At 39.1% G+C, this 25,578-nt stretch overlaps 1 protein-coding gene across 1 annotated transcript in view; it reads left to right on the top strand.

Annotated features, from left to right (window-relative positions):
- Positions 1 to 25,578, top strand: part of LOC146465974 (RRP12-like protein) — a 29,074-nt gene that overhangs the window by 2,091 nt on the left and 1,405 nt on the right. The window contains exons 3-39 of the mRNA XM_085128132.1: positions 202 to 255; positions 645 to 721; positions 1,154 to 1,259; positions 4,396 to 4,512; positions 5,283 to 5,406; positions 5,999 to 6,075; positions 6,262 to 6,315; positions 6,601 to 6,699; positions 7,508 to 7,599; positions 7,976 to 8,087; positions 8,415 to 8,515; positions 8,751 to 8,829; positions 8,998 to 9,033; positions 9,203 to 9,303; positions 9,538 to 9,579; positions 10,065 to 10,189; positions 11,023 to 11,087; positions 11,628 to 11,678; positions 12,258 to 12,369; positions 13,032 to 13,180; positions 14,738 to 14,805; positions 15,414 to 15,507; positions 16,293 to 16,451; positions 17,057 to 17,134; positions 17,952 to 18,060; positions 18,673 to 18,780; positions 19,379 to 19,482; positions 20,140 to 20,193; positions 20,653 to 20,744; positions 21,154 to 21,271; positions 21,748 to 21,794; positions 22,331 to 22,397; positions 22,794 to 22,911; positions 23,461 to 23,598; positions 24,210 to 24,241; positions 24,655 to 24,724; positions 24,823 to 24,881. Of these exons, the coding sequence (XP_084984258.1) occupies positions 202 to 255; positions 645 to 721; positions 1,154 to 1,259; positions 4,396 to 4,512; positions 5,283 to 5,406; positions 5,999 to 6,075; positions 6,262 to 6,315; positions 6,601 to 6,699; positions 7,508 to 7,599; positions 7,976 to 8,087; positions 8,415 to 8,515; positions 8,751 to 8,829; positions 8,998 to 9,033; positions 9,203 to 9,303; positions 9,538 to 9,579; positions 10,065 to 10,189; positions 11,023 to 11,087; positions 11,628 to 11,678; positions 12,258 to 12,369; positions 13,032 to 13,180; positions 14,738 to 14,805; positions 15,414 to 15,507; positions 16,293 to 16,451; positions 17,057 to 17,134; positions 17,952 to 18,060; positions 18,673 to 18,780; positions 19,379 to 19,482; positions 20,140 to 20,193; positions 20,653 to 20,744; positions 21,154 to 21,271; positions 21,748 to 21,794; positions 22,331 to 22,397; positions 22,794 to 22,911; positions 23,461 to 23,598; positions 24,210 to 24,241; positions 24,655 to 24,724; positions 24,823 to 24,881 (3,288 nt within the window). The remainder of the gene's footprint in view (positions 1 to 201; positions 256 to 644; positions 722 to 1,153; positions 1,260 to 4,395; positions 4,513 to 5,282; positions 5,407 to 5,998; positions 6,076 to 6,261; positions 6,316 to 6,600; positions 6,700 to 7,507; positions 7,600 to 7,975; positions 8,088 to 8,414; positions 8,516 to 8,750; positions 8,830 to 8,997; positions 9,034 to 9,202; positions 9,304 to 9,537; positions 9,580 to 10,064; positions 10,190 to 11,022; positions 11,088 to 11,627; positions 11,679 to 12,257; positions 12,370 to 13,031; positions 13,181 to 14,737; positions 14,806 to 15,413; positions 15,508 to 16,292; positions 16,452 to 17,056; positions 17,135 to 17,951; positions 18,061 to 18,672; positions 18,781 to 19,378; positions 19,483 to 20,139; positions 20,194 to 20,652; positions 20,745 to 21,153; positions 21,272 to 21,747; positions 21,795 to 22,330; positions 22,398 to 22,793; positions 22,912 to 23,460; positions 23,599 to 24,209; positions 24,242 to 24,654; positions 24,725 to 24,822; positions 24,882 to 25,578) is intronic.

Here is a 25,578-nt window from a genome sequence, read left to right as displayed (position 1 = left end):
TCAAGAGCCAGTTTATATTGTGGCATCTGAAAAAAATCTGTTTTGGGGGATTTTCAGTGTACAGTGTGTGTATTATTCCAAAATACCACCAACTGAACACACTTTTGTATACTGTTACGTAATTATCGTTGTAGCAGATTAATAATATTGTATCAGTCTATATGATAAGTCTGCAAATTAACAGCAAGTGATTTTCAACAGGTGATCAAATCAAAAGGTGGAAAAGAATCAGAAACAGAGTACTTTGCAGCCTTGGTAGGTCAAGGTTTATGTTCTGTGCTATACTATAAACAGGACAAAATCAGTATTACCGTTATATACTAATAAAATTATTGAACAGAATACAATGTTGATTGACATGAATTAGTCAGTCATGTGCTGACAGTATACACTGTGGAAAAGAATCCGAAACAGAGTACTTTGCAGCCTTGGTAGGTCAAGGTTTATGTTCTGTGCTATACTATAAACAGGACAAAATCAGTATTACCGTTATATACTAATAAAATTATTGAACAGAATACAATGTTGATTAACATGAATTAGTCAGTCATGTGCTGACAGTATACACTGTGACATGTATACTGTGGGGACTTCAGCAGGTTAAGGTCTAAATTTATCGACTTATTGTTCTTTTATTTATTTAGATGACTGCTCTAGAGTCAGCTGAGGAAATAGAAGCTGTTACTGCAATAATGTTTCTGTTGAGTTTGGTCATCAAAAGGTACTCTGTACTGTCTTGTTTAATAAGAATTATAATACAGTCATGTAAATTATTGTAAAATTCTCATTGTACAGTATCTAGATATCTCATGTAAACATCTACCCTTAATTCTGTCTGCAGTTTGGTGTTGAATGCTGACGTGTATGTATCTTGGCATTAATTTTCCTAGCCTCCCTTGCAGATGCTCTTTTGGCTCATCACACAGTCTTTCCTCCCCAACAGGAGGGAAAGGAAAGATTGTGTGACAAGCCTAAATAGCATTTGCGAGGGAGACTAGGCATTTCCAGACTGAGAGACAAGTGCATGTCATGTGTACATTTACTACATATTTGCATAATTATGCAGTATCAAATTACTAATTGTATTTAGGGAAGGTATGTACATGTAATTCAGACAATGTAAAGTTTAATAAGTTCTGTTTTCTTCTTGTAGTGTCCCTGATGGTATTCTTCAAGCCAAGTTCTCCAAGTCTTGTCAGGTTCTTGTTACAATCCTGGCATCTCATGCTGCAGATGGAGCCCCAGGACTACTCAGACCTGTAGGAATTACTATTAATCTGTCTGCTTAAATATATTTCATATATGTGTATTCTGTAATCCAGCAAGATAGTGTTGCAATTTATGATTATATATATTTTTTTTCTACTGTACCTTGCTAAAATCCACTTGGCAAAACACATTACGTAAAACAACAATTTTATCCAAGGCTGCTGCCTAAAAGGTAGCCTGGGGCAACTAAGAAAATGCCCTGGGTGCCTCAATTGTTTGCAGCAGCACTTAACACTTCACATGTTGGGTTCCTAACTTGTTGGCTTTCAGCATTGTGGGCTCTTGAATTTTTTCTTAGGCAACAGCCTTGTCATTCAACATTATTTGGGGATGTTTGCGATTAAATCAGTATGCATTACTGTACCATAAATTTATTCAGTAATGCCTTACAGACCATTGACTTTTACAACTTATCTGCTAAGTACTACATGTAGGGCATATTTGGCTTTAAGCGAGTGTACAGTACCCTGTAGCCAGCAGTACAAGTTTTGTTGGCTGTGAACTCAAGTACAGCTCATTAATCGAAAACGGCCTAAAATTCGACATAGGTCGGCTATGTCAGCAAAACTGATTGGCAAAACTTTATTGTAAGTTCGTCTGTGTTATTAAGTTCGACTAGATTCGGCAATCGAACGAACGATGTTCGATTGGGTTCGATAACCGTACTTTTGATTAGATATCTCGGGAACGAAACTACATAGCTATTGTCGATTACAGGTCGCTATTAAAAAAGAAAACAAACATTATTGAGCCGAAATAAGATCGCCGGTGCTGTTTTGCTCAATCACGATTGCAGCTTTGAATCAACGAAACCGTCTTGCAATGTGAATTTAGCTGAACTTAAGGTTTCCATCGCGCGCTGAGTCTTTTACTGGAAATGCCAGCTGTTCGAATATTTATGGCATACATATTTTGTTACTTAAGCTATTTTGGCTATCGACGCAACTTGTATCCTTAGCGGCTCCAATAGCGCTAGTTCAACAAAAGATCTCCACTAGATGCCGCTAGGAAAACTGATTTTTTTTGCCGGCAGATGTTATTTCTCGAAAACGAAGAGCAAACCAGCGGAAAAAAATACGGGGCAATATTTGTTCACTAAAACGAAGCCCACATACAAAACTAGTTAATCAGCAAAACATAAATGCGGGAAAAAACAAAAAAAAAAGGCCCAGCATTCGACATGTGAAAGGCGGTTATGCATCCAGCCCTTCTGCGGCCCGTCTTCCCTCCAGCGGCTTCTAGTGAAGTTTTTGAAGTTTCTTGTTCGGTTCATATTGGGGTAATATTGGTCGAGTTCTCTTCTTGCAAGTGTATTGACCAAGCCTAAGGTAAGGGTCAATGCACTGTCAAAATACAGCAGATAGACAACGATTCTCTTCCCTCTATTGTTCTCGGCGTGCGATCGGAAGCTCAGAAGAATTTCCGAACTTTATCTAGAGGCCCAAACGCATCCAGACCTCGAAAAAGTCGACCGCGTCTAAGTTGTCCAAAATGTCAAACAACAAAAGGACAACAATCAAAAGGCAAATCGTTATTCTTGTCATCATGATAATGTTATTATTTAATGTGTGGCGTTTGGGCTGGCAGTTACATATACACCAACAACAAAATATATAATTAAAACAGAGAGAGAGAAAAAGATAAATCGGTAGAGCGCTTCGGTAGCGCGATGGTAGTGCATTAGATTACAACAACAACAAACAACTTAAACTTTATTTATTTTTTTTTTTTTTACAAATTGGAAACTTACTTCTTTAGCTATCAATGAGAAAACGTAGTTTAACATTATTTAACTTACAAAATGCAAGTGCCTTGACTTTGTAAAAGATATCGTGCTGTCGGTCATTTTATGAGCGGTTCGCCGGAAAAGTTCACCGGCTGCCAGACATTTTGATAGCCACCCACAACGAAGTTTGTTTTCTTCGATAAGCGGCACGCTACACTTCCCGCTATTTCGGAAAGGAAATTTGGCAGGGAAAATTGGCTGATGTTTTTCAAGAAAACGAAGCTGACATAAGCGAAAAAAAAAAAAACGGAAGGAAATGTGAACTAGCTAATCACAACAACGAACGGTGCAATTTTTGCCTTCGAGGAAGAACAAACGCTGCATCGGGCGTAATAATACTTGATAAGAAACCGCTAGTCTTGAACGAACTTAGGAACAACAGAAAAAACGTAAAAAAAAAATTATAAGAGAACGTGAGTGGAAAAAAAAAAAACAGTATCAGTACGCACACATCGAACCGGGCACCTCCCGCACACAGCGTTGTACCCTCTTAACCGAGTGTGCCAGGGCCGCACACACCAACTAAAGTTTTGCAATAGAGGTTTATAATACCATTGTTATTAATATCGAACTTCATATTTCCCGCTCCGTTGATTTTACGACACAAAGACATTAATCGGTTTCTTTTGTTTCCGCTATGAATAAAAGAATGCAAAGAACGCCGACGCATTTTTTGCTTGAGGTTTTTCTTCAAAATGAAGCAGAAATTTGCGAAAAAAAATACAGGGCAATGTATTTCTATTAAATCAAAGGCCACATGCAAAATTTCAGCTCATTTGGATGACATTTAAAAAAATGGCCAAAATCGTCACTTACGCCCTTTTTCCACGGAGCCCTTCAATTATAATCATTCCCTTTTCTCAGTGGGGCCTTCAATCACTTTCTTTCACAACATTTTGTTTCCCTGGTGGCAGCCTCTGTTTCCCTCCAAGTTTGAACATGAGCAATCACGCTCTTTCTTACATTCTTACAATTCAGCATGTAGTCGACAAGTAACGTTGTTTTCAATGTCTTCCAGTTCAAAAAAATCTCTTCCTGTCTCTGAATGTGGGTTTTATATCCAAACATTTTGTTTTTGCCCCCACCCTCTTTCCCCTTCCCGAACAATTCTTGAGTTCTACATGACTGTATTAATGACCAAACTGCCATCATTGATTGAAGTACTGTATCCTCAGCTGATAGTGGACACTAGTCTACCTTTTTAACTCTTAATATTAATGATCATGTAATGTTTATGGCAGTACAGGTACACAATTACTTACACATACATCACAATGTCTAACTAAACATACTGTGTGTGAGTTACAGTGTATTTTCATTTTTTTGTTTTGTGGTCACAGCTGCTAGGCTGTCTGTGCAGATTACTAAGTGTTCAAGAAGGAGCTGTGTGGTCAGAATCATCCACAATGACAACTTACAATGGATTACTCAGCTTTGTAGTACACAGTAAACCTAAGGTACTGTTTCAGTTAGAACTGGTTAGTTGTGATTTTAGGGACTCTTAAATTGCCCTTCAGGATGTTTTAATAGCTAAAAACCAACAGTACATGTATATATTATAAGAATTTGTAATTAAACTTACATCTATATAGGCAGGCCCGCCAAGACTAGCACTACAGTTCTACCTGCGGGCCAGCCAATTGTAAATAGTTAAAAATTAAGAAAATAAACATTGTTTGCTGTTGTACAATTTAACTTTGGAATCATACAAATCGTTAATAAAAAAAATTCTTATTTTTCCTCAGGCTCTGTACTTGTCAATAATTGTACAATACTTAAGTGTATAACTATGACAGAAATTTTTTAATGTGCTTGATGAAATGTTCATGTTGTTTCATGGTTTCCCTCTTCCTCAGTTGTTCTTCGTGTGCAAAGGAAGAAAACTGTGTTGACAAAATTATGAATGATCAAAATGAAATAACTGAGGAAAAGAGAAAATGCAAAATAATATTTAAAAGTAGCATTCCTGTATAATTTGATGTCACAGCTTGTATACTTTCCCCAGTCTCTCATCTTGTATAGTACAGTATTTGTCTCATTGGAAGTGAAATTTGATGCTTTTTTTGCCTCTAATGCAGCTGGGAAGAAAAAGTGATGAGGAAAATTTTTCAATTTTCATACGACAACAACATGAAAATTTGTTCAAACAAGAAAAAAAAATTCTGTCACATACATTTTAAGATGTCACCGTTTTCATATGAAATCACTTTAACTTTGAAAATGTCAGGTTCGTAAAGCAGCTCAAGAGGCTGTGACACTGCTGTTGAAGAAACCACCAGGAGATATGACACACCACCCATCATCTTCAGCAACTGTGAAGTTCTGCATCCAGCAGATTGAAGAACATGGAGGTACAGTATGGCTGTTACTTACATACTGTACATTGTGCATTTCCAGTTCACATATGAAGTTTGAACAGGTCAACGCCACCTCCGCCTTTGGTTCCTTCCCTTTAGTTTCTTTGAATAACGCATTCACTATCAATTACCATTTTTCTTCCCTTGTTCACATTCATTTTCATACAGATTTGCCGGTCACTTAGCTGGTACATAGACCCTTTGCATAAATGGCGCCTAAATTTGAATAACAATACTTTATACATCCTAAGCCTCATATTCATGTGAAAAATCCTTTGTCTGGAAACATAAACACGAGGCTTAGGATGTATCAAGTATTGTTATTTAAATTTGGGCGCCATTTATGCAAAGGGTCTATTGTGCAGTTGCAGCTCTGGGGGAATTGCCAGGGGGGCCTCTCCCTCCCCTCCCCTTATTTTTTAACCAAAACCAAGGCCTGTGCACATGGACAGTTGTAGGTTGAAGGTGCCAGGATTTTTTGTTTCACAAAGTGGCCCCCACCTGAATGTCTGGCTCTGTCACTGTCATGTATGCTGAATAACAACCTGTTGATCTATATTGATTTATATTAACTTCTTTTTTAAAGGATCTTCCCAAGGAGCAGTCACCACACTTCACATCATTGGTGTTCTTAAAGAGATCCTTCCTTTTCTTGCTGGACAGGTTTGTGTCCTGGGCATCGAATTACAATTCTGCCCCCCACCCCCCCCCCCCCCCCGCAAAAAAAAAATTGTAATACACTTCAAGCTACTGCCCCTTCTTTCCAAGCCTCCTGTTGACTTTATTGCAGTAACAAATTGATGCTGTTCACTTTATAATTGTTATACATGACTGTATTTTTCTCTGCAGAATGTTAAGACAGTTTGTGAGTGCCTTTTAAAGCTAATGACATTAGGAAATGTGGTATGTTGAACAATAATAATTATTGTCAGGAGGTTATATACATGTAATTGTATTTAATATCAGTTTTATTTAACTGGTGGTATTTGGAAAATGTACATTTTGTAAAGTACCGCTTAGTCTGATTTAGGACAAACATTTTCAGAGAACAATGAAAAAGCCCCCCTGGGATTTGCAACACATTCCCTATACCCCAAATGGATGTGCAATGTATGTCAATTGTGTTGTGTGGAAGTGTGTCATTGATGCATTTTTTTTTTCTTTTTTTTTTTTTTACTTTTTCACCAGATGGTTACAGTGAATGCTCTTCAAGCCATTTACAAGCTACTTTCTGCATCTCCCAACACGCCAACTCTTAGCAAGCAACTCAATGCTCAGCTCATTAATGTAAGAACTGCTTAACTACGAAAAATGTTTCACAGTCAAATCCACCGTACGGAAAAAGATACACGTAATAAGCAGCGGTACATTTGACCACCACTCCTTGCGAACCTATAGCTAGCGAACACAGCCAACAGGCACATATAAAACCATAATATTATTTGGCTAAATTTGTTTCTATACTAACAACATTGTGTATGCTAGGTTTGAAGTTTTTAGAACTTTTGTGTGCATTTTTATGAGGGTTTTTAGGGGGTTTTTTTTGTATGCTAGCAGACATACCAGTTGCCATCTTTTTTGGTACAGTGGATCACCGATCATGTACTAAAAACATTGCCCTTCCATGTTTCAGCTCCCATGTGTGTGCAATGCACATAAACCCAGTTTTGTAGACTTTATATAGATCTGTTTTATGTTGCACTCTCAGCTGAGGGTAAAATGTAGGAGAACTGCAGACATCAATCTCAAGCTAATGCAACCTGGGACACAGGCTATCTAGAGTATTAATATATATTAATTTATGTCTGAAGAAATTTAGTCTATGGAACTATACTTCAGCAAGGCTTTGCTGGTTGAAAAAATTAATAGTCACTGGCATGTGGTGGTCCAGAAAAACCCTCTTAGGGTAGTAATGGGTCTCAAACGTTTTAAAGGAAAGTATGAGAGAGGAGCATAATGACGCATTTTTATTTCTCTTTAATGGAAGAGATTTTTCTAATGTGCCTAGAACTAGTAGTGTGTTTTGACCAGTGTGCAATCAGTCCATATACATGTACTGCTGTGTAATAATAATTTTATATGTTTTCTGCTTCAGGCACTTTATGATTATCAACCCAGTGTAAACGATGATGAGCCATCACAGGCCTGGATTTCAACCATGGAGAAGGCTTATGTTAACCTTGGAAGGTAAATGCATTTTGTGCATTCATTCTGACTATTGATAATCCTAAAAGAACACCACAGCACGGTTAGTCTCACAATCAACTTGGTTAGACTAAACAATCATAGAACTGTTCACTCACACTTCTTCACCAAATTGGCATTTCTTGCAATGCATATTTACCATCTAGACTAGAGAAATACATATATAATAAGGATTCTAATTATATATATTATAATTATTATATATATTATTATATTAAATATTTTATATTAAATATTATATATTATATATTATATAATTATATATTGTATATTATATATTATATATTATAAATTTATATATTATATATTATATATTATATACTGCTCTACTGATCCAGCCAATTGTTTTCTCTGACAGATTAGATGCAGTCCTTTGCTACAACCATCTTCCCAGATTCTTTACATCTTTAATGAGTTACTTCTTATCAGATCACTATGCTCTGTCCACTGCTGCTCAAAACACTTTGAAGGTAAGTTGAAACTACTGCATTGACATCTCTCAGATATTCATATTAAGCTACAGGAAACTCTGTTTCTTTCTCACTACACTGTTGGCTGCAACCACAGCACTTGCAGAATCCTTGAACTGTACCCTGCTGCCATACCACCAACAATATCATTTGCGAAACAATACAATGATTTTCCTTTGGGAAATATATGCTATTTTTATGCAAATATCTTCTATTGTTTTAGTCCTCCAACATGGCCGCCGTGCACACACTCTATAGGATACCAAATAGGAAGCCAATTCAGTAATGTTTAGCTTCTATGTAATTGTCATTACTTCTTCAATTTAGACTCTACTTCAAGACTGCCTTGCCCCTGTGGCTGAAGAGGTGTGTGCAGAAATCACCAAGTCCGGTGATGCAAGTAACACACCCCTACAAAAAATAATTAGGTTAGTAAAATTGTCTTGTTAAATACGTATCTATATACACTGTAAATAAATGAACGAACAAAGAAGCAAGTAAATGAAAACATGGATGTTCTTACATGTATTCTTTTCAAAATGTTACCCAGCAAAATCCAACAAAGATGCATTTTACATGTATATATTGATAGTGACTGACCTTAAATGAAGGCATTTAACAGTATGTCATGTTACAACTTATAGCATCCTTGTTTATACACAGGTGTCTAGAGTCAGGGCTTCAATATCGTTATCAAGCATCTTGGGCAGCCATCTTAGAAGTGATCAGGGTTACGTTTGAGGTAATGCATGGATTCACCCCTTGGACTGTTTATTATTGTCAGGATAAAGGTTGTTTTTCTTTTTCTTTTTGTTCTTTTTTCCAAATATTTTCCAACATGTCATGTTGGGTCATGACATCTTTCTTAATAATAATTAATACTTATGCAGTTTGTCATTAAAACTTTCAGGTCCTTGGAAAACATTGTCCAAAATTACTGAAAAAGGTCAGTTTCTCAACAGTTATTGTAACATTCTTCATTGATCTTTTCCTTCCTGACAATACTGTACACCTGTTCTCCATCTGTCTCTCCTTCTCTCTTTCTCTCTTCTATGTTATTGGTGGTGACTTTTGATGTTTGCACATGTTTTACCATATGATTAATTTCCATCTAGCTGTTGATTTCGCTTTGTGATCTGCGAGGGACACATCAGTTTCCTTACGTCAATAAATTGGACCGAGCTGTTGGTATGGCCATCCAGAAAATGGGACCAAGGTACATAGTAAAGTAATCTTAGTAACTTCTTTAAGTTACTACATGTAGTATCAGTCTGAACCTTTCAATGCTAATGTTTTAATTCACGAAAAGTAATTGTCTTCCTCGGTATTGCTCTGGTTAATACAGTGTATGAACGGTAACTCTGTCTTTTAAGCCATCCTTGTCCCTAAAGTCGCGTTTGAAATGGTCTTTGTTCAGCGTTCATTGAACGTTTTTATTTTTATTTTCCAGGGTTGTGCTAGAGGCTGTGCCTTTACAACTTGACAAGGAAATGTAAGGAATTCTTTAAATTTTCTTTTCAAAATGCAATGCAATCTATTTCTATTTGCATTTTTAGGGCGCGTCTCTTTAAAAGTCTAGGTAAATTACCGTGCTTGTATTTTCTCATTTTTTAAAGTGATCGTTGGTCATTTTCAAACAAATGTGCCTAGTAATGTATTCTATTAAACCATGAAGACTTAAATTTTAACTTTCGAAGTCTGTAAAAATTGAATCTCTGCTCTGGAGCATTATGCACAGAAACAGCTTTTTGTAAAAATTGCATTTTGCCTCGGTAAGTTATCGGGATTCTCAAGGATAGCCATCCGTCCAGTCTTGTACCACTTGCGTTTAAATGCTTGTGTTAAGTTTGTAGTATTAGATTCTTTCATTTTACATACTCAACAGTTAGCACTAATGCGCTTTTTGTTATAGATAATATACAAAGTATTGACTCTAAATGAAGTGGGTTTTTTTTTTCTTTTTATTTTAATTGACAGTGGTGGACCATGCAACTTTCCACGCAGTTGGCTTTTGCCGGTATTAAAGGACAATGTTAAAGATACTGAACTGAAGTACTTCTTTGATGCGATGTTGCCTCTAGCCGCCAATCTGAGAACCAAAGGTAACTTAGCTGGAAATAATGAAGCCGCCACTAATAAAGCGAAAGCGCAAACACGCGAGACGCGAAGCGCCGAAAGAGCGCGAACCTCGTGGAAGGGCATGTACCGTTTCCTTGCTCGCTACAGTTTTTTCCTTCGAAGACTGCGCTCGTTCGTACCACTTAATTACATGTACATTGCAAACAACACAGTGTGCTGTGTACTGAAACGTTTCACCAGCTTAAAGCTCCACCAGTTGGAGGCCCACCAATTCTATAACAATTCTGCGAGGATGTTAGTAAGGCATTCTTACATTAGCGAGATTTAGCACCGCGTTTATGGTTTACGACAAACGTCAAATTCTGAGTATGTTTTTCTTAGAAGAATTAATAAATAGATGCGAATAGTGAAAAATAATTATGGCCTTTGATGCTAATGCGAACTACTCAACGTCTGTTAGGAACGGAAAATGTTGACTGGCAAAGGTAGCCCGAGAATATTAAACAAGTGATTGCCATCACATTGGGATTTGGGAAAAATAACCACTTGTCGTTTTATAAATTTATTTTGCCACGCCACAAATACAATGTAAACAAAAAAAAATAGGAAAAAAATAGATGTAACAATGGCGAGGAGACCTAAAGGAAACTATGAAGCTTATATTAATTAGGTCTCCTCAGTTATTATTTTACAAGATGAAAGCTTGTTATCAATGATTGTGTAAACAAGTTTTTGCTAACTTTGCCACAAAAAGGCGTCTTCACATGTAGCCCGAGAACTGCAAAATACGAGAACCATAAAGAACAAAACTGCTCCGTCGTTTTTCTAATATTATTTTCATTTTTCTTTGCTTTAGCAATGTCACTCAAACAGGAAGGAAAGCTGCTGGAGAGTAAAGTTTATGACACGTTGCAACTTCAGGTAAAAATATCCTTCTGGGTTACTCGGTGAGTGATCGGAAAGCTCCGATGAAGTTCCAGAAGTTATTACGTGCCCGAGCCTTCACGGTTTTCAGCAGCAGCGCCACCGAACGAAGCTGTTGGTTTACTTGAATCTTAGAATCCGAGATACGGTTCATTTCTTTTTCTGGGTTTCTCGGTCTTTTGACTACACTGCGTTCCGCGGCTCGCTGTCGCTGATTGTTTGAGGATAAATAAGAAAGAACCTCTAGGACCAGGAAGAGAGAGGGCCCTGGGAACAAGGTTAATTTCCCCCTCAAGCCTAGTCCCAACTAGGCTTGAGGGGCTATTTAGGCTGCCAAACATCAAGAGTATAATTATGTAATTTACAACGTGTATCGACTTCTTTCAGCATTTTAAGAGATTGCCCAAATGCTGAAGATTCTCAGATGCATTCTGAGTTCAGATTATATTCATGATATGTTGCAGTGAAAAGTTCTGTTCATATCTGTACCGACAGTTGATAGTTGTCGTAAGCATTTGATCTCGTTTATCTCTTTAGATCTGGGCTCTCTTGCCAGGATTCTGCACCCGACCAACGGACCTATGTCAGGTAATAATCAAGCTCAGTCTTTCTTATATATTTGGCAAATTAAAGTTGCAAACAAAGAACGTGAAAACAAACAAAGGTGTAACGCATGTCCCTGGATGAACGTACTTTTGCTGTTGGTCTGGTTAAAGAAATTCTGTTGATATTTAGCTACAGAAAGGTGGAGGCAAACCTCTGAAATTTAACCTTTTTGACTTCCGTGTCGGACAAAACGGTCTTTGACTATCGCCTATTTTCGCTTTTAAATTTTAATTTCGCGGGCGTCACCATTTTGGATTTAGTGACGTCATACGGTTTCCCAATTCACCGGTTTTCACTGTTCACTGTCACTGTGTGCGGGAAACAGATGATAATCATACCGATTTTTTGTACACTTGAATGTTATTTCAACTTTTCAAAATAACATTTAGAATTTAGATATGATTTCCAATCATTTAACGTCAATTTTGTCAGAGTGGAGGCTCCCTTTTTGGAAATTGCATTCTTCTCGACAGAAGTGTCACGCGTTATTTGGACATGAAGAAATTTTACTGCATTTCTAGCTGTTTCATTCACATTCATAAACCTTGGCCTTCTTTGTAGTCATTCAAGCCTGTAGCTCGGATATTGGGCGTGGCTTTAACGGACAGACCAGACCTGCGTTTGACAGTTTGCCAAGCTTTGAGGCTACTCATCTCCAAGAATTCTGATAATGGTAAGTAGGAAAGCATTGTGTAGATTGTTCCGAATCAAAACATTTTCATTATGCGTTAATTTTAGATGTTACCGCTAAGGCAGGATACACAGGATGGTTACAATGAAGCAGAATTTCCTCTTGAATGGAATTGAAATTCAGTTGATGCAACAGAATAATTTTACGATTTTTGTTGGTAACGTACCAGCGTTGCGCTTAGTGCTAATATACCGTATTCATGTAATCTATATTGAACTCAATGGAACTAGCTTGCATGCGAGGCTAAAGCGGAAGAATCTTTTCAAATTTCAAATTAGATGATCTAATTCCCCACAAGAGACTCCATTGCAAGCTACAATATATTTCCCGTTCAATACCGAGAAATACGAATGCAGTCTATTGAGCAGGCCCCAGTTGTTCAGAGGCCGGATAACTTTATCCGCTGGATAAGGCACTCTTCAGCGTCTAAAATATACTTCACGTTAAATGTTGTCCAAGGTTTTCGTACACCCCCCAACTGAGCTCTGGTTAGAATGTGCATATTTGCTTGTGCACGAGGAAATACTGAAATCTTTGCACGGATTGAAACTGTCGGATAGTGACTTGTCCACTGGATAAAGTTATCCGGCCTTTGAACAACTGGGGCCAGGTTTAATTGTGGTTTGCATATCTATTCATATTAGCGGAGAACAAGAAGGAGCTCTCTGTGTACTCTAAGAACTACCTGCCGATCCTGTTCAACTTGTACACCGCGGAAGAAAAGGAAGGCGATCCTGACAAGTTACCAGTGCTGGAGACAGTCAGGGTATATCTGGCCATAACAGAACCTAAGGTTAGAATTCCTTTTGATTCTGTCTCAGTGCCCTAGCTTCATGCGTATTAGCGGTGAACAAGGGCTGAAGTAGTTTCTCCAAGAATGGCTACGCTTTTCACCTCAGCTGGACTGGGTACACCCCTATTTAAGCTTAATAAGTATTTACCGTCCCAGAGGTTATGGTTCTTAACCCTCTAAGCCCCAACACTGATCAGCGTCAAACGTCTCCTTGTAATATCAATGCTTATTCAACCCCTGAGGTCATGAGAATTAAGGATATGATCACCCAAGGTGAATTTTCTTGATATTTTAATAACTTCTACCCAGCACTTTTATAAGAAATGTATGGGGACAAGATGCTGGAATTTGTTTTTTGATGCTTAGGGGCTAAAGGGTTAAGCCGTTCTGCATGGTTCCTGAAAACGGGTATACATTTTGGCCATTTCGAGTAGTCTTATGCCCCGTCCGCACTTTAGTTTGAATAAGGCGAACATTTCAATGCGTTTTGGTCTTGCGTCTACAGTAAAATGATCGAACACGCTGATCGGACGGGGAAAAACCCTGCGTCGGCTCAAGGAAGCGACCCGCACACTCCCCGAAAAATCTTGAGTTGTTCCTCCATACAGCCTTTCAATAACACACGAACTCTGAACTTCAGAATCCAATGGTTTGCGTTCTCTATCATCGCCATTTGTGATAGACCCTTCTCCAAAATGGCGGCCGAAAATTCAAATAAGTTAAAATTAAAAACGTATACCAGCACTAGAAAGAGTACTTTTACTTTAGTAACCCAGCAAAGTTTCAGCATATCAGGTGTAATATCAGCTGAGAAAATGTAAGTTGAAAAATGAAAAATTTACAGACGTTTGTATGACTGGGGGTATTACATTTCCCAAGCTGATATAACACCTAATATGCTGAAACTTTGCAAGGTTAGTGAAGTAAATGTGCTCTTTCCAGTGCTGGTATCAGTTTTTCATTCAGTTCAATTTTAACTCATTCAAATCTGTTGCCGCCATTTTGGAGAAGGGTCTATTGCCTCAGCAACAAGACGACCGTGAGAAGCAGAAATATGCCCGTCTCTTTGTTGGAATGTCGCTTTGTGTTTCCAAAGAGCAAAAACGTCTTTGAAAGAACCGTGACATTATGATCGACGGTAATGAAAAACGCTACTGTTACTATTACAGTGCGACTACTATTACCGAGGTCACTTAAAACAGGCCAATCAGATCACAGTAGGATACGAACAGTGAATAACTCCAAACATTTCGGTTTTAACTGTTGTTTTCCATCTACTCGTGATTGGTTCAATTGGCTTTGGTTGAAATTCATTGTTCTTGTTTTGCAATCTGATTGGCCAGTTTTGCTTAAGTGACCCCGGTAACAGTAGTCGCACTGTAAGACGTTCCTTTTTTAAGCGTTTTTCGTTGAAGCAAATATTCGTGTAGGCTTTCAAGGCGATTCTAAAAGTGCTTGAGGCAGTCTCTTTTAATTATCGCAATATCTTGGGTCGGGATGTGGGGTGCTTCAAGTTGTTTTAGCTCCAATTAAGAGTTTCTATCTCTCTTTTTTTAGTTGGTGGCCACGTTCTTTTCGAAGGGTCTAGAAAAGCTTAATGGGAGTGGAAGCGATGCGAAGTCAAGGTATGTTGTAACTATAATGATACGCCTGAGAAACATTCGATGACTAGGCCATAAACTAGTAACAATCAAAGATTATGGAGTGCGTTCGTTGATCTCGATCCTAGGCTCTCTCTCCTTTGCCAAGTTGGTGATGATGTCATCCGCCCCTGCAAAATTTGCGGGGAATGCCAGATACGCGTCCCAAGATCCATTCATTCGTTGATCGACTTTCCCTTACAATCTCGACTCCATTATTAGGAGTGCTTTATTTCTACGTCGAACGCAATAATTATGCGTTCTTTTATTTAAGAGTGTTCATTTTAGCTGTACAAAGTGGCATGAAATATATTATCGATCGTTCAGTTAAAATAAACAACAAAATGGTAGAGTCATCTGATGGGGCATAATGTCCAGAATGTCATTTCAGCCAGGGAAGTTTTGATATGCCTAGCTGACAACAGACTTTTCTCGATCGAAAAGGAAATTTGGGGTAATGAAGGCAACAAAACATTATTTCGATATTGGCGGTTCTTCAGTATATATTTGTACGAATTGCCCCCAAAATAACTATTTTCCCCTTTGTCTGTCTTCCAATAAATGTTTACTTTTTGGGTGTGTGTTCTTTTCAGAAACCTAATGATGGACTTGGTTATAGCCATGACACCTTATGTGAACGAGAAAAATATAAAGATACTCTACGGCATGGCTCAGCCGTGGTTACAGGTATATGTCTATTTTATAATGTTACTAGACTGGGGAGGGGGGGGGGGGGGTGGAAAATCGTTAAACCGTCACGTTGGATCGTGTATGACAACTTCATTCTGATCTTGACGTTGAAGGCCACGTTTGTTATAGATCAGCTGATGTTTTGCCATTAGTGCACCTGAATTTTGCATTTTGCACAGTACTCCTTTAGTAGTCTCTAGCATGGACGGAAGGGGGGGGGGGGGGAGGGGGTAAAGAAGGTTTAACAGGAACGTGGCCTTATTGAAAATCTTACCTTTGCGCAGGGCGCATATTAGAGGGGAGAGGGGGCATTCTCGTCCCCAGAGCCCCAGCGTTTTTTTTTTTTTAATTAATGAACGAGTGGCTCTGGGTCCATCCAAAAATATCTTTTTTTTCATTGGCTGTCGAAAACCTGATGCGCTATAAGGTGAAAAATGCTACGCTTTTGCGCATTTGTCTTTACTTCCTAATACTGAGGAGTACTGAGCAATAATAATACTGAGCAAGCGCAATGGTAATTTATCACACTGAGCGTGCACTACCGGATGTCGTGAAATTCACGACATCCGGTAACGGCTGTTACCAGGGCCTACGATCCAACCGCTGACCAAAAGATCGTAGGCTCTGGGAACGAGGATGGGAGAGGGGGAGGGGGCCTGAGTAGGCGACTAATATAGCTTTTACAGTAGTCCATTCCAAACACTGGCCATCCCTTTCTTTCCGCGATCAGTTTTGACAGATGTAACGCGTCCTTAGTACATATATTGCGGTTCATTTTCAAGGCCACAGATGTCACCCAGCAGAAGAAAGCTTATCGAATTCTGGAACAGATCTGCGGCGCTGATTCTGAGAGTTGCCAGAAATTCGTCGTATCGCATCTCAAGGAACTTCAGGAAATCCTGCTCAAGACTCTAGCTTCATCCGGCTCGGCTTCTAAAACTGTAAGTAAACTAAGGCTAAACATCGATCAAGACAGTCCTTACACCCTAGATAGTTGTTGTGCGAAAAAAAAAAAAAGGAAAAGAAAGGATAAAATGCCTAGCTGGTTGAAAAAAAACAACAACAACAACACGAAATTCTAGGCAATTCTGCAACTCAATTGTCCAAAATAACAACGCCATCGTCGCAGAAATGCTTTCTTCCAACCCACCCTCTTGTCCCCACTACTCAGCCTTGCATTTTTTACGGCCTGACGTTTCATTTGCTTGAGTTTTTGGAGTCGGGTAAATCGATAAAGCGAGAGGTGTTACTATTGAAGTGATCACATCCGAATTTATTTAATCTTGAACTTTAGCAAGCTGTTTCGACGTTGTTGTCCAGGGTTATAGTTGAAGCTTCAGTAATCCCTCCTTTCACCTAAACCTTTGTAACAGACTTTGCGCAAAACATGACAGAAACATCAGTTTGTAATAGAAGGGAATGGATGTACCTTTTCTCTCTCTTTCCTTTCTCGTGTACGTCTTACAGTTAAGCAACATAGACAATGTGATATTCATTTGACACAGGGATGAAGTGAGGTAATAATTATTCCTTTTCTTTTGTCCAGCCTCGCTTGCGCTGTCTCGCTCACATTGTTCGTAAATTGGACGATCCTGTGCAGTTTATTCAAGCAATTATTCCTGAGGTAAGTCACGGTCAAAAAACCCTCTTGTAAGTAATCAGTGCGGGGAATGTTGTTATTGTTGTTGATCAAGATACTGGCCCAACAATCTAGGACTATCCACTGGAAATAGATGCGCTGTTTCTCATAGTTTACTTCTCCCTTAACCCTTTACCCCTAGTATCAAAGAACAAATTCTCCTATCTTGTCCCCATACTTTTCTTATAAAGTTCTGGGGAGAAGTTATTAAAATATCAAGAAATTCACCTTGGGTGATTATATCCTTAATTCTCATGACCTCAGGGGTTGAATAAGCATTGATATTACAAGGAGAAATTTGATGCTGATCATTGTTAGGGCTTAAAGGGTTAAAATAGAATACATTCCATGGACTAGTTTCACGTAAAGGAAGGGAGAGTGGACTTGGGAGTGTAATGTTGTTGATACACGCCTGATGCAGTTCGTGTTGGGTAATCAGTACGCAATCTAAAGGGCGATTTACGCGGTACGACTTTGTCGCATGTGACAAGCTTACGACAGGCCTACGACACGAATTGTTTCGTGAAAATCAAACTTACAACTCGCTTACGACTGTCGTGTACATCACAAAAAATGTCGTAGGATTTTATAACATGTTTTAAAAACCTACGACAATCGTAGGTATAGGCAATGTTGAGTGACGAGAGTTGCGTCCGATTTTTTGCATGAAGCGAGCAGCGCGCGCTCTGGAAATCGCATTCGACAGTCGTAAGCAAAAGTTGTACCGTCTAAATCGTCCTTAAAATAACAGCAGACTTATTGTGCCTTAAAGAATGTCCTGTTTTTGCTTTCTTGATATCAGGTCATCCTTTGTACCAAAGAGGTTGCAGTCAAAGCTCGTTCGTCTGCATTTACTCTGTTACTCGAGTGCTGTAATGCCAGTTTCCGTTGCTCTGACAAGACGAGACAAGGTGAGAGTTGGAGCTTTTAGTCTTTTTATTTGTTCTTTATTCTGTCCTGTGGTCATTCGTGTGAGAATACCTTAAGGCCTCGAAAATACTTAACTGGTTCAAAGCGTATCTTCTTCGGATGCAGTGAATTGATGTATTAGAGCAGTTTCCAAAAGGCCATTTTCGAGTTGCTGTGAACCTCATTAGGAAAGTGAGTGCAAATCAATGAAAACTAATTTTCATAATAAAAACTTTGCCCTTACCCTCGCTTTCATAATGAGACTCAAAGCAACTCGGGAATGGCCTATTGAGTGTCGTAAAACCAAAACCAAAGTAATTACTATTGCCAATCGCAACAGATGTAAACAACACAACGAGCCAATCAGAATTCGAAGCAAATACATGTACCTGGCGCCAAGCGCGGAAAAAACGCGTGCGGCCAACACACGATTGGTTTTGGTTTGGATTCCCTTTTGTTGAGAAAATGGAGCGACTTTTGTTAACCAGTCACAGAGCGTAGTAATACAAAACCAAACCAAACGCGAAATTACTTTCGACACTCAATTGAAAACCGCTCTATAACGATAGTTCGTGGCCTTTACTATCTTGACGTCCTCTTCTTGTGTTTTGTAGAATGTCTGACGTCATTCCTGGAGTTGTTGGTTGCAGGTATCGCGGGCTCACCGCACATGATCAGTGCTACCGTTATATCTGTATCAAGACTGGTGTATGAATTTAGGAGTAAGTATTCAGCTGTCGCTCATAACGTGGTTTACAGGCCGTCAAAAGTTGTATCTGTAAGTGCTCTGTTCGTGGCCCGGCTCCTGAAAGAAGAGAACATTTTGAGGCTTACACTGGCTCCCAATGAACAATGCCTCTAGGTATTTTTATAATACTGTACGAGGTTGCTGGACTAACGACAAGATTACAGGATGTGGGAGTAGAATCTGGTTAAGATTGGATAAATATTGGCATTTTTATGCAAGAAAAAGTGTTTCTTGTATTTGATAGGGGAAGACGAGAGCATTGTTTTGTTTGTTTTAGTTTTTGTTGTTGTCGTTGTTTTTTACCACAAGCGCTCGTCTACAAAATGACAAACCCTTTGTTTATAGTTGAAATGCACTTAGCTACCCATAGCTAGTCTACAGGCATTCCACTCAGAAATAAGGGGAAACAAATAATAATCAAATCGAACATACAAATGAATCCAACACAAATGTGCTTGTTTCTTAACAAGTTTCCGATCGTAATGTTTTTGAGTTGTCTTTTCATAAATTTGTTTGATAAACAGCCGCGATGGCAAGTATATCTTACATGAATAATTGGTGCTTAATTTCAGACGAGATTCCCAGTGTGTTATTGGAGCAGCTAATCCAAGGAATCTTGGTTTGTTTGCGCTCTGTTGCCAGGGAAGTGATCAAGTCGTGTCTAGGTTTTTTTAAGGTAAGGGTTTTTTTGAAGGGTTTGTGACACGTTTTTAGTAACAGTCTTCGTAAATCCAAGGAGCACTTTTCAACAATGACAGCTGAAAACTAAAGGTAAAATTGTCTTTAAAACAGCTGTTCTTATGCTAACTACGATATTCATATGTGTTTCCACTTACGGTTGGGCAAGACTGGACTGGGTTCCAACTTGAAAAAGGCGATCCAACGCTTTCAAATTCTTATAACTTATTGTGGCTCATCCTTTCTTTGATAATTCATTTGATTTCCTCAAACTGGTAACCTAGAAGCAATCCATGTGCGAGTAAGGTAAAAACTACACATTTGGAAAAAACGGGTTAATCCCCATTTAAACCTCTCCAATTTCTTACGTTATTTTTATTCTCTTGTAATAATGTATTCTCACACGCTCTATTTTCTACATTGCTAGTACAGTCATGTACATGGTGTTTATTCTCAACAACCTTTGGGACTCGATGCTGCATTGAGAGACACCTTTCCGAAAAGAATTACATGATCATGAAACGACTCTCAATCGATAAAAGTTCACAGACATCATCCTTAAGGCTGACTTCGATGAGGTCCAAACGATTATACATTGCAGATTTGTCGGTTGCAAGCGCCTTCATTGCCCTTTTTATTTTTGCTATTCTTACAGGTTATCATTTCCGTCATGAGTCAGCAGGAATTGCTACCCTACGTTCAAGATCTTGTAAGTACCCTGACGACCAAGAAGATGCGGTGAACCTCGTTATGAAAGCGAGGCTAAGTGCAAAGCTTTTCATATGAAAATTAGTTTTGTTTGCATATGTATTAAAACTAATTTCATAATAAAAACTTTGCACTTATTAGCCTCGCTTTCAGAATGGGATTCAAAGCAACTCGGAAATGGCCTATTAGATAGCCACGAAGGAAAAATGCATTTATTTATGTTGCATTTTATGCATGCTTGTATCCATAAATGCAAACATGCGTGCTGCATATATTTTTATTTATGTAATAGTCGTGCATGTATGGATGCATGAATGCATATATGTGCCAATATTCACGTTGCATTCATTCATGCAATGAATGCATATATTTATTCATGATGCATCTGATGGTTGCATGGATTCATGTACTCGGCATATTACCTGCTGTCGCTGATGTTCTTCCCATCTCTGTTCTGTAGGTTGGTGGTCTTGTCGCCTGGAATGACGACACCAGACGCCGGTTCCGATTTAACGTCAAGGTTCTGTTTGAACGGCTGATCAGAAAGTTTGGGTGAGTGATCCATCAGTGTATGTATCATACTTTATTTGTCTATGCTGGGCAATCAGTTGACTCGGATTTCCTGGAATTCAGCCAAGTTGCATTGCTACGTTGGTGTTGACGAGCGGGCCGTGCGGGCCGGCAGCGCCGGTAAAAACCGTTGTCATAATCGCATTCTCTGAGTCAACTAATAAAGAGTTTTAAATTAGGTCGCATTGTTTCATGATAAAACAATGTGTGCTCGCCGTCGTGGATCTCGCTGCGCTAGCTCCGTCCATACTACCCCATAATCTCGAACCAAATATTTGTCCCTTTCGGGCCGACCTAACTCAGTCCTAAATACATAGAAATCAATTTTCGAATTTCAAGGCGCCATGACTCCATTATTTCCAGTTTGAATGTTGTTTTGTTTTTCCTTCAGCTATCACACCATCTACAAGTGCACACCCGAGGAACACCAAAAGTTGGTGCACAACATTCACAAGACAACTCAGAGACTAAAGAGACAGAAAATGGCAGCCAGAAGAGACAGGAAATCAGTGAGCATTTGTGTTTTGCTGTTTTTGTTTGTTTGTTTTTACCCCAGTGATGAAGACGCGGTGGCGTAGTGGTTAGCACGACGGACTTTCGATTTGACGGTCGGGAGATCAGAGGGTCGGTCGTTCTAGGCTGGGTTGGTCTCTTCATTGCTGTGTCGTTTTCTTCGACAAGAAACTTTGCTCCACATTTTCTCTCTTCACCCAGGTGTATAAATGGATACCAACGCCATACTGTGGGTAACCCTGCGATGCACTAGCATCTCAACCAGGGGGGAGTAACAATACTCCTAGTTGCTTCATGCTATAGAAACTGGGCTAGGCTCCGGTCTTGTGAGCCACTTAGGGTCGTAGTGCGACTTTACCTTTTTTTACTACTTACCCAAGCGAGAACTGAATCATCCCACAGCATTTCGTCACCGCCACTAATTACTCTAATTTTCCTTCATTCGTTTCCCGCTCTCCTTTTCTTACCACAGAACGAAGACATGGAAGAAAAGGAACAAGAAACTCCACAGATTGAAAGGTTTGTGTTAAATGTTCTCTTGATTGAGCCTTTGGTGCCGCTAAGTAGAGCATTTCCGATAGTGAATCACAGTGAGTTTACCCAACAGGCCCTAGTTATTCACAGAACTCAACCGATAATTTTATCTAGTAGATAAGTTGTTATCTGGCGGGCCTATCCGGCCAGATTTTTTGTTTTTGTTTTGTTTTGTTTTTGTTTTTTTTGTTCGAGTGCATTTTATCCGCTGGATAGCGATTTATCCACTGGATAAAGTTGTCCGCTCTTTAAACAATCTGGACGAACAGAGAAGAGAGGTTGGCAAAATGCCCGTGTGTGACCAACGTGAAAACTAATTATGTCTGTATATCCACGCAATCTTTTGAAATCGCCGACCTCTGGTTCTTTACTAAACGAACAAGACGACAGGAAGGCACTTTTCACAACAGATTTTTGAACAAATTTTCCTAACCAGTACCATAAAAAATATTGCGAGAACAAAGTGGAGAATTTGCATGTTGATATCGAGCTAAATGGGTCATCACACTGTTTTCTTTAAGTTATGAAGATCTCATGTTTGGAGAAGATGAAGAGGAGGATCGACCTGGGATTAAGGCGAAGAAGAAGGTGAATAAATCCGGGGTTTTTTTTTTGACTGCCCAGAAAAACTTGATCTTTGCTTTCGTTTTGTGTCGTGCTTGCTGCGTTTTCTCATTCCTTAAATAATTTTGAAACGTATTGTGAAAAAACTACTATAGGGAGGTACTACATAGTACTGGGTTTCTTTTTCATAAAGTTTTACTTGATCATTTCACTCACGGTATTTCAGGACCACAGTAAGGTACTGCTCAGTTGCTTTCATTTGAGTGGTCACATTTTAGGATTTCATTCACAGTCTCAAAAGTTAGAACCAACTTTTGAGACTGCATAATAAACAACAGTGCAGTAATGTACTGCTCAATAGCTTTCATTTGAATGGTCACACTCGAAGTTTTCATCTACGTAATTATTTTATTTCCTAAGGCGGACATGGAAAGAAAAGCAAACGAACGAGCACGGGCTCCGAAAGCCTGGATCCGAGAGGGGACTGAGGAGGAGCCGGTTGATTTTCTTGACCCAGGCGTGGTGCAGAGAGTTGTGGGTAGGTCTCTTTTGATTATAGGCCGTTTTTGAGTTGCTTTGAACCTCATTTTGAAAGCGAGGCTTCGTGCATAATTTTTATTTTGAAAACAAAACTAATTTCCACAAAAGAATTGTAAAGCAATTCGGAAATGGCCTATTGACTGAAGCCTTAGAGTTTAAATCTAAAATGTGTAAACAAGTTGATAGGACTATCACAACTGAATTATGCTGTGACCAATCGGACGAGGAAATAGTTACGAGCGGGAGTGGTGGTTTTTCCCCCTCTGTGTCTGTTGGGTAAATTGTCGCGGTAAATGGTATTTTATATTCCAAAGGTACTTCTAGTGTTTAAACTTAATAATATTACATTCTTGCAAATTTAATACCGATTACATTTACAATCTCATAAGTAGGTTAAAGCGTTACGTTGGAAGATGAAATTATGTTAGTTGCGAATAGGAAAGTTACGTGCCCAATTTTGCCCGAAATTTGTCTCGGAATGACTTTGCATTGCAATTAATATGATGCGTCCGTGACATTCCTTAATTCGCTTCTTTTCTCCTTAAAGCAACTGATCCTAGAAAGCCTGCCAAGCCTAAAGCGGGAGATGATTTCGAGATCTCTGCCGATGGAAAGCTCATTATCCCGGATGAGGAGGACGAGGAGGAACGGAACGAGCCTGGGTCCAAGCGCAAGAGAAAACCAGGTACAAGCTAATAACCAGTGTTTTGTTTCAACCACCATTCATTTGTGATATATGAGAGGCGAGGAAAGATGCAAAGTAATGGAATAAACTTACCTTAAAAGTTGTATTATCTTATGAGTTAGCATGAGGTATTATCAACATTTGAAGTCTACCACGTTTTCCTATTTTCAAGTGATGTGCTTAGCTTTAAACTGATATAAACTTAGTTTCTCCGTCAAGTAGTATGGCAAAGCAGATTGCATAGACATTTAACGATCAAAATCGGCACACACCAGGCAGCCTTCAACGCTCACGGAGAACTCATCCCGTGGAAAAAACTATCCGTTTATACTACCCATTTTCCTCAAACATCTTGTCTCGGTCAGTAATCTTTAACTTGTGTCGCTGGTGATATTGTCTACGCAAAGGTAGTATTTTTGTGGCAGCGCCCCCAAACTGGCTCCTGAACTTTGCTTCGCTTCAATCAATGCCGTCAGCTGACCAGGCTAATGATTTAGTCCCAGAAATGCTCTTAGTTCACTTGTTTCAGTAGTACCTTCTGATTGCTCATTGTGGTTGGAACAAAATGTTTCTCACTACCGTTTGTTTGTTTGTTTGTTTGTCGTGGACAGGTCATCAAGACTCCGACGATGAAATGGACGATGTAAGTGACACTTTAAACTAGAAATGAGAATTTATTTGTATGCTAAGTTTGGATTTTATTTCTCATTGCTCAAAACGAAACCTTAAGAAGACCACGGAGTGTAGAAATCTCCATTAGCCTTATCTCAGACCCACCTACTACACTTTATTCTAAATCAGTAATGGAAGGAAAAAAATACCACACCACTGTTCCAACACAGAAGAAACCAGATGTCGTGTTCTGGCTTTTTCACATTTATTCCTGACACAGATCATTTCTTTCCCCTCGAATGAATTATAAAGCGCATTTGAACAATTACAAGGAATTTGCGGTATTCGGGTTCTGGCTATCAATGACGCACAAATCTACGGACCGTGGTACAGTTAATCTCAGTTCACGATGGTCATTTCACCTTATTTTCCTGATTCTTTCAGAGTCCATCTTTGCGTAAAAAGAAACGGAAACCGTTCGGAGCTGACGAGGATGATGATGATGATGACGAGGGTTTGCTTGTTGATTTTTTGTTTCTTGGTTTTTTGGTTAGTTTTTTCTTATTTTTCAAGTAAATGCTCTTGTTACTGACACAGAATATTTGGTTGCAGCACGTTCGTCAAAACGTGGAAAGCGTGAAAGGGCAGTAGGAGCAGAGTACAAAGCAAAGGTGCGTCTATCTGAATAATTGTTTCATCGCGCAGAATGTCCACAACTTGTTTCCTTTTTTTTATTTTTTTTTTTTATTTTTATTTTTATTTTGGCTTGATTTTCGGGATAGAATGCATCTTCAACTAAAGAAAGCCGTTCTATCATCTCAAGAAAAGCACATTATTTTACTGCAAAATGGCAGTTTTCACCAGCCTACTTCACCAAATTCCTCCCTTTCTCTCTTATTGCGGCCCCTTTATTGAGATTTTACGCGCGAATAGTCTGCCGCCATGGCTCATTAACATGTGCAAGTGTCTTCCATTCTGCCCGATGTGTCATTTAGTAAATGAACCCCTTCAGGCGGTTGGTATGTCGGCTGATAATGTCCGCGGCTGAGAGATTGTCCGAAAAATAAATATTTCGCTTCGAGGGCAAGTGTGAAATTTTGAGGACAATCTCTCAGCCAAGGACATTATCAGCCGACATACCAGCAAGCCAGAAAGGGGTTTATTTATTTTATAACCCTCCCATTAATTTTTATATAGAGCGAAAACCGCTCGCAAAAAAACCAGTACTGATCTGATGGCGGATACGCGCGATTGACGTAAACAAGTACATTTGATTGGTTCACAGGAACTTTATTTTCACTGTGATTGGACCAAGACTTGACAAACTGACTCAGTTTGCGTAGGAGTAAATCTGAAAGTCTGCTCGTA

This window comes from Pavona decussata, unplaced genomic scaffold (assembly GCF_977016875.1).
Source record: "Pavona decussata unplaced genomic scaffold, jaPavDecu1.1 SCAFFOLD_155, whole genome shotgun sequence".
NCBI lineage: Eukaryota > Metazoa > Cnidaria > Anthozoa > Scleractinia > Agariciidae > Pavona > Pavona decussata.
The sequence above is the reverse complement of the archived record's forward strand: the minus strand, read 5'-3'. Positions and strand labels throughout refer to the sequence as shown.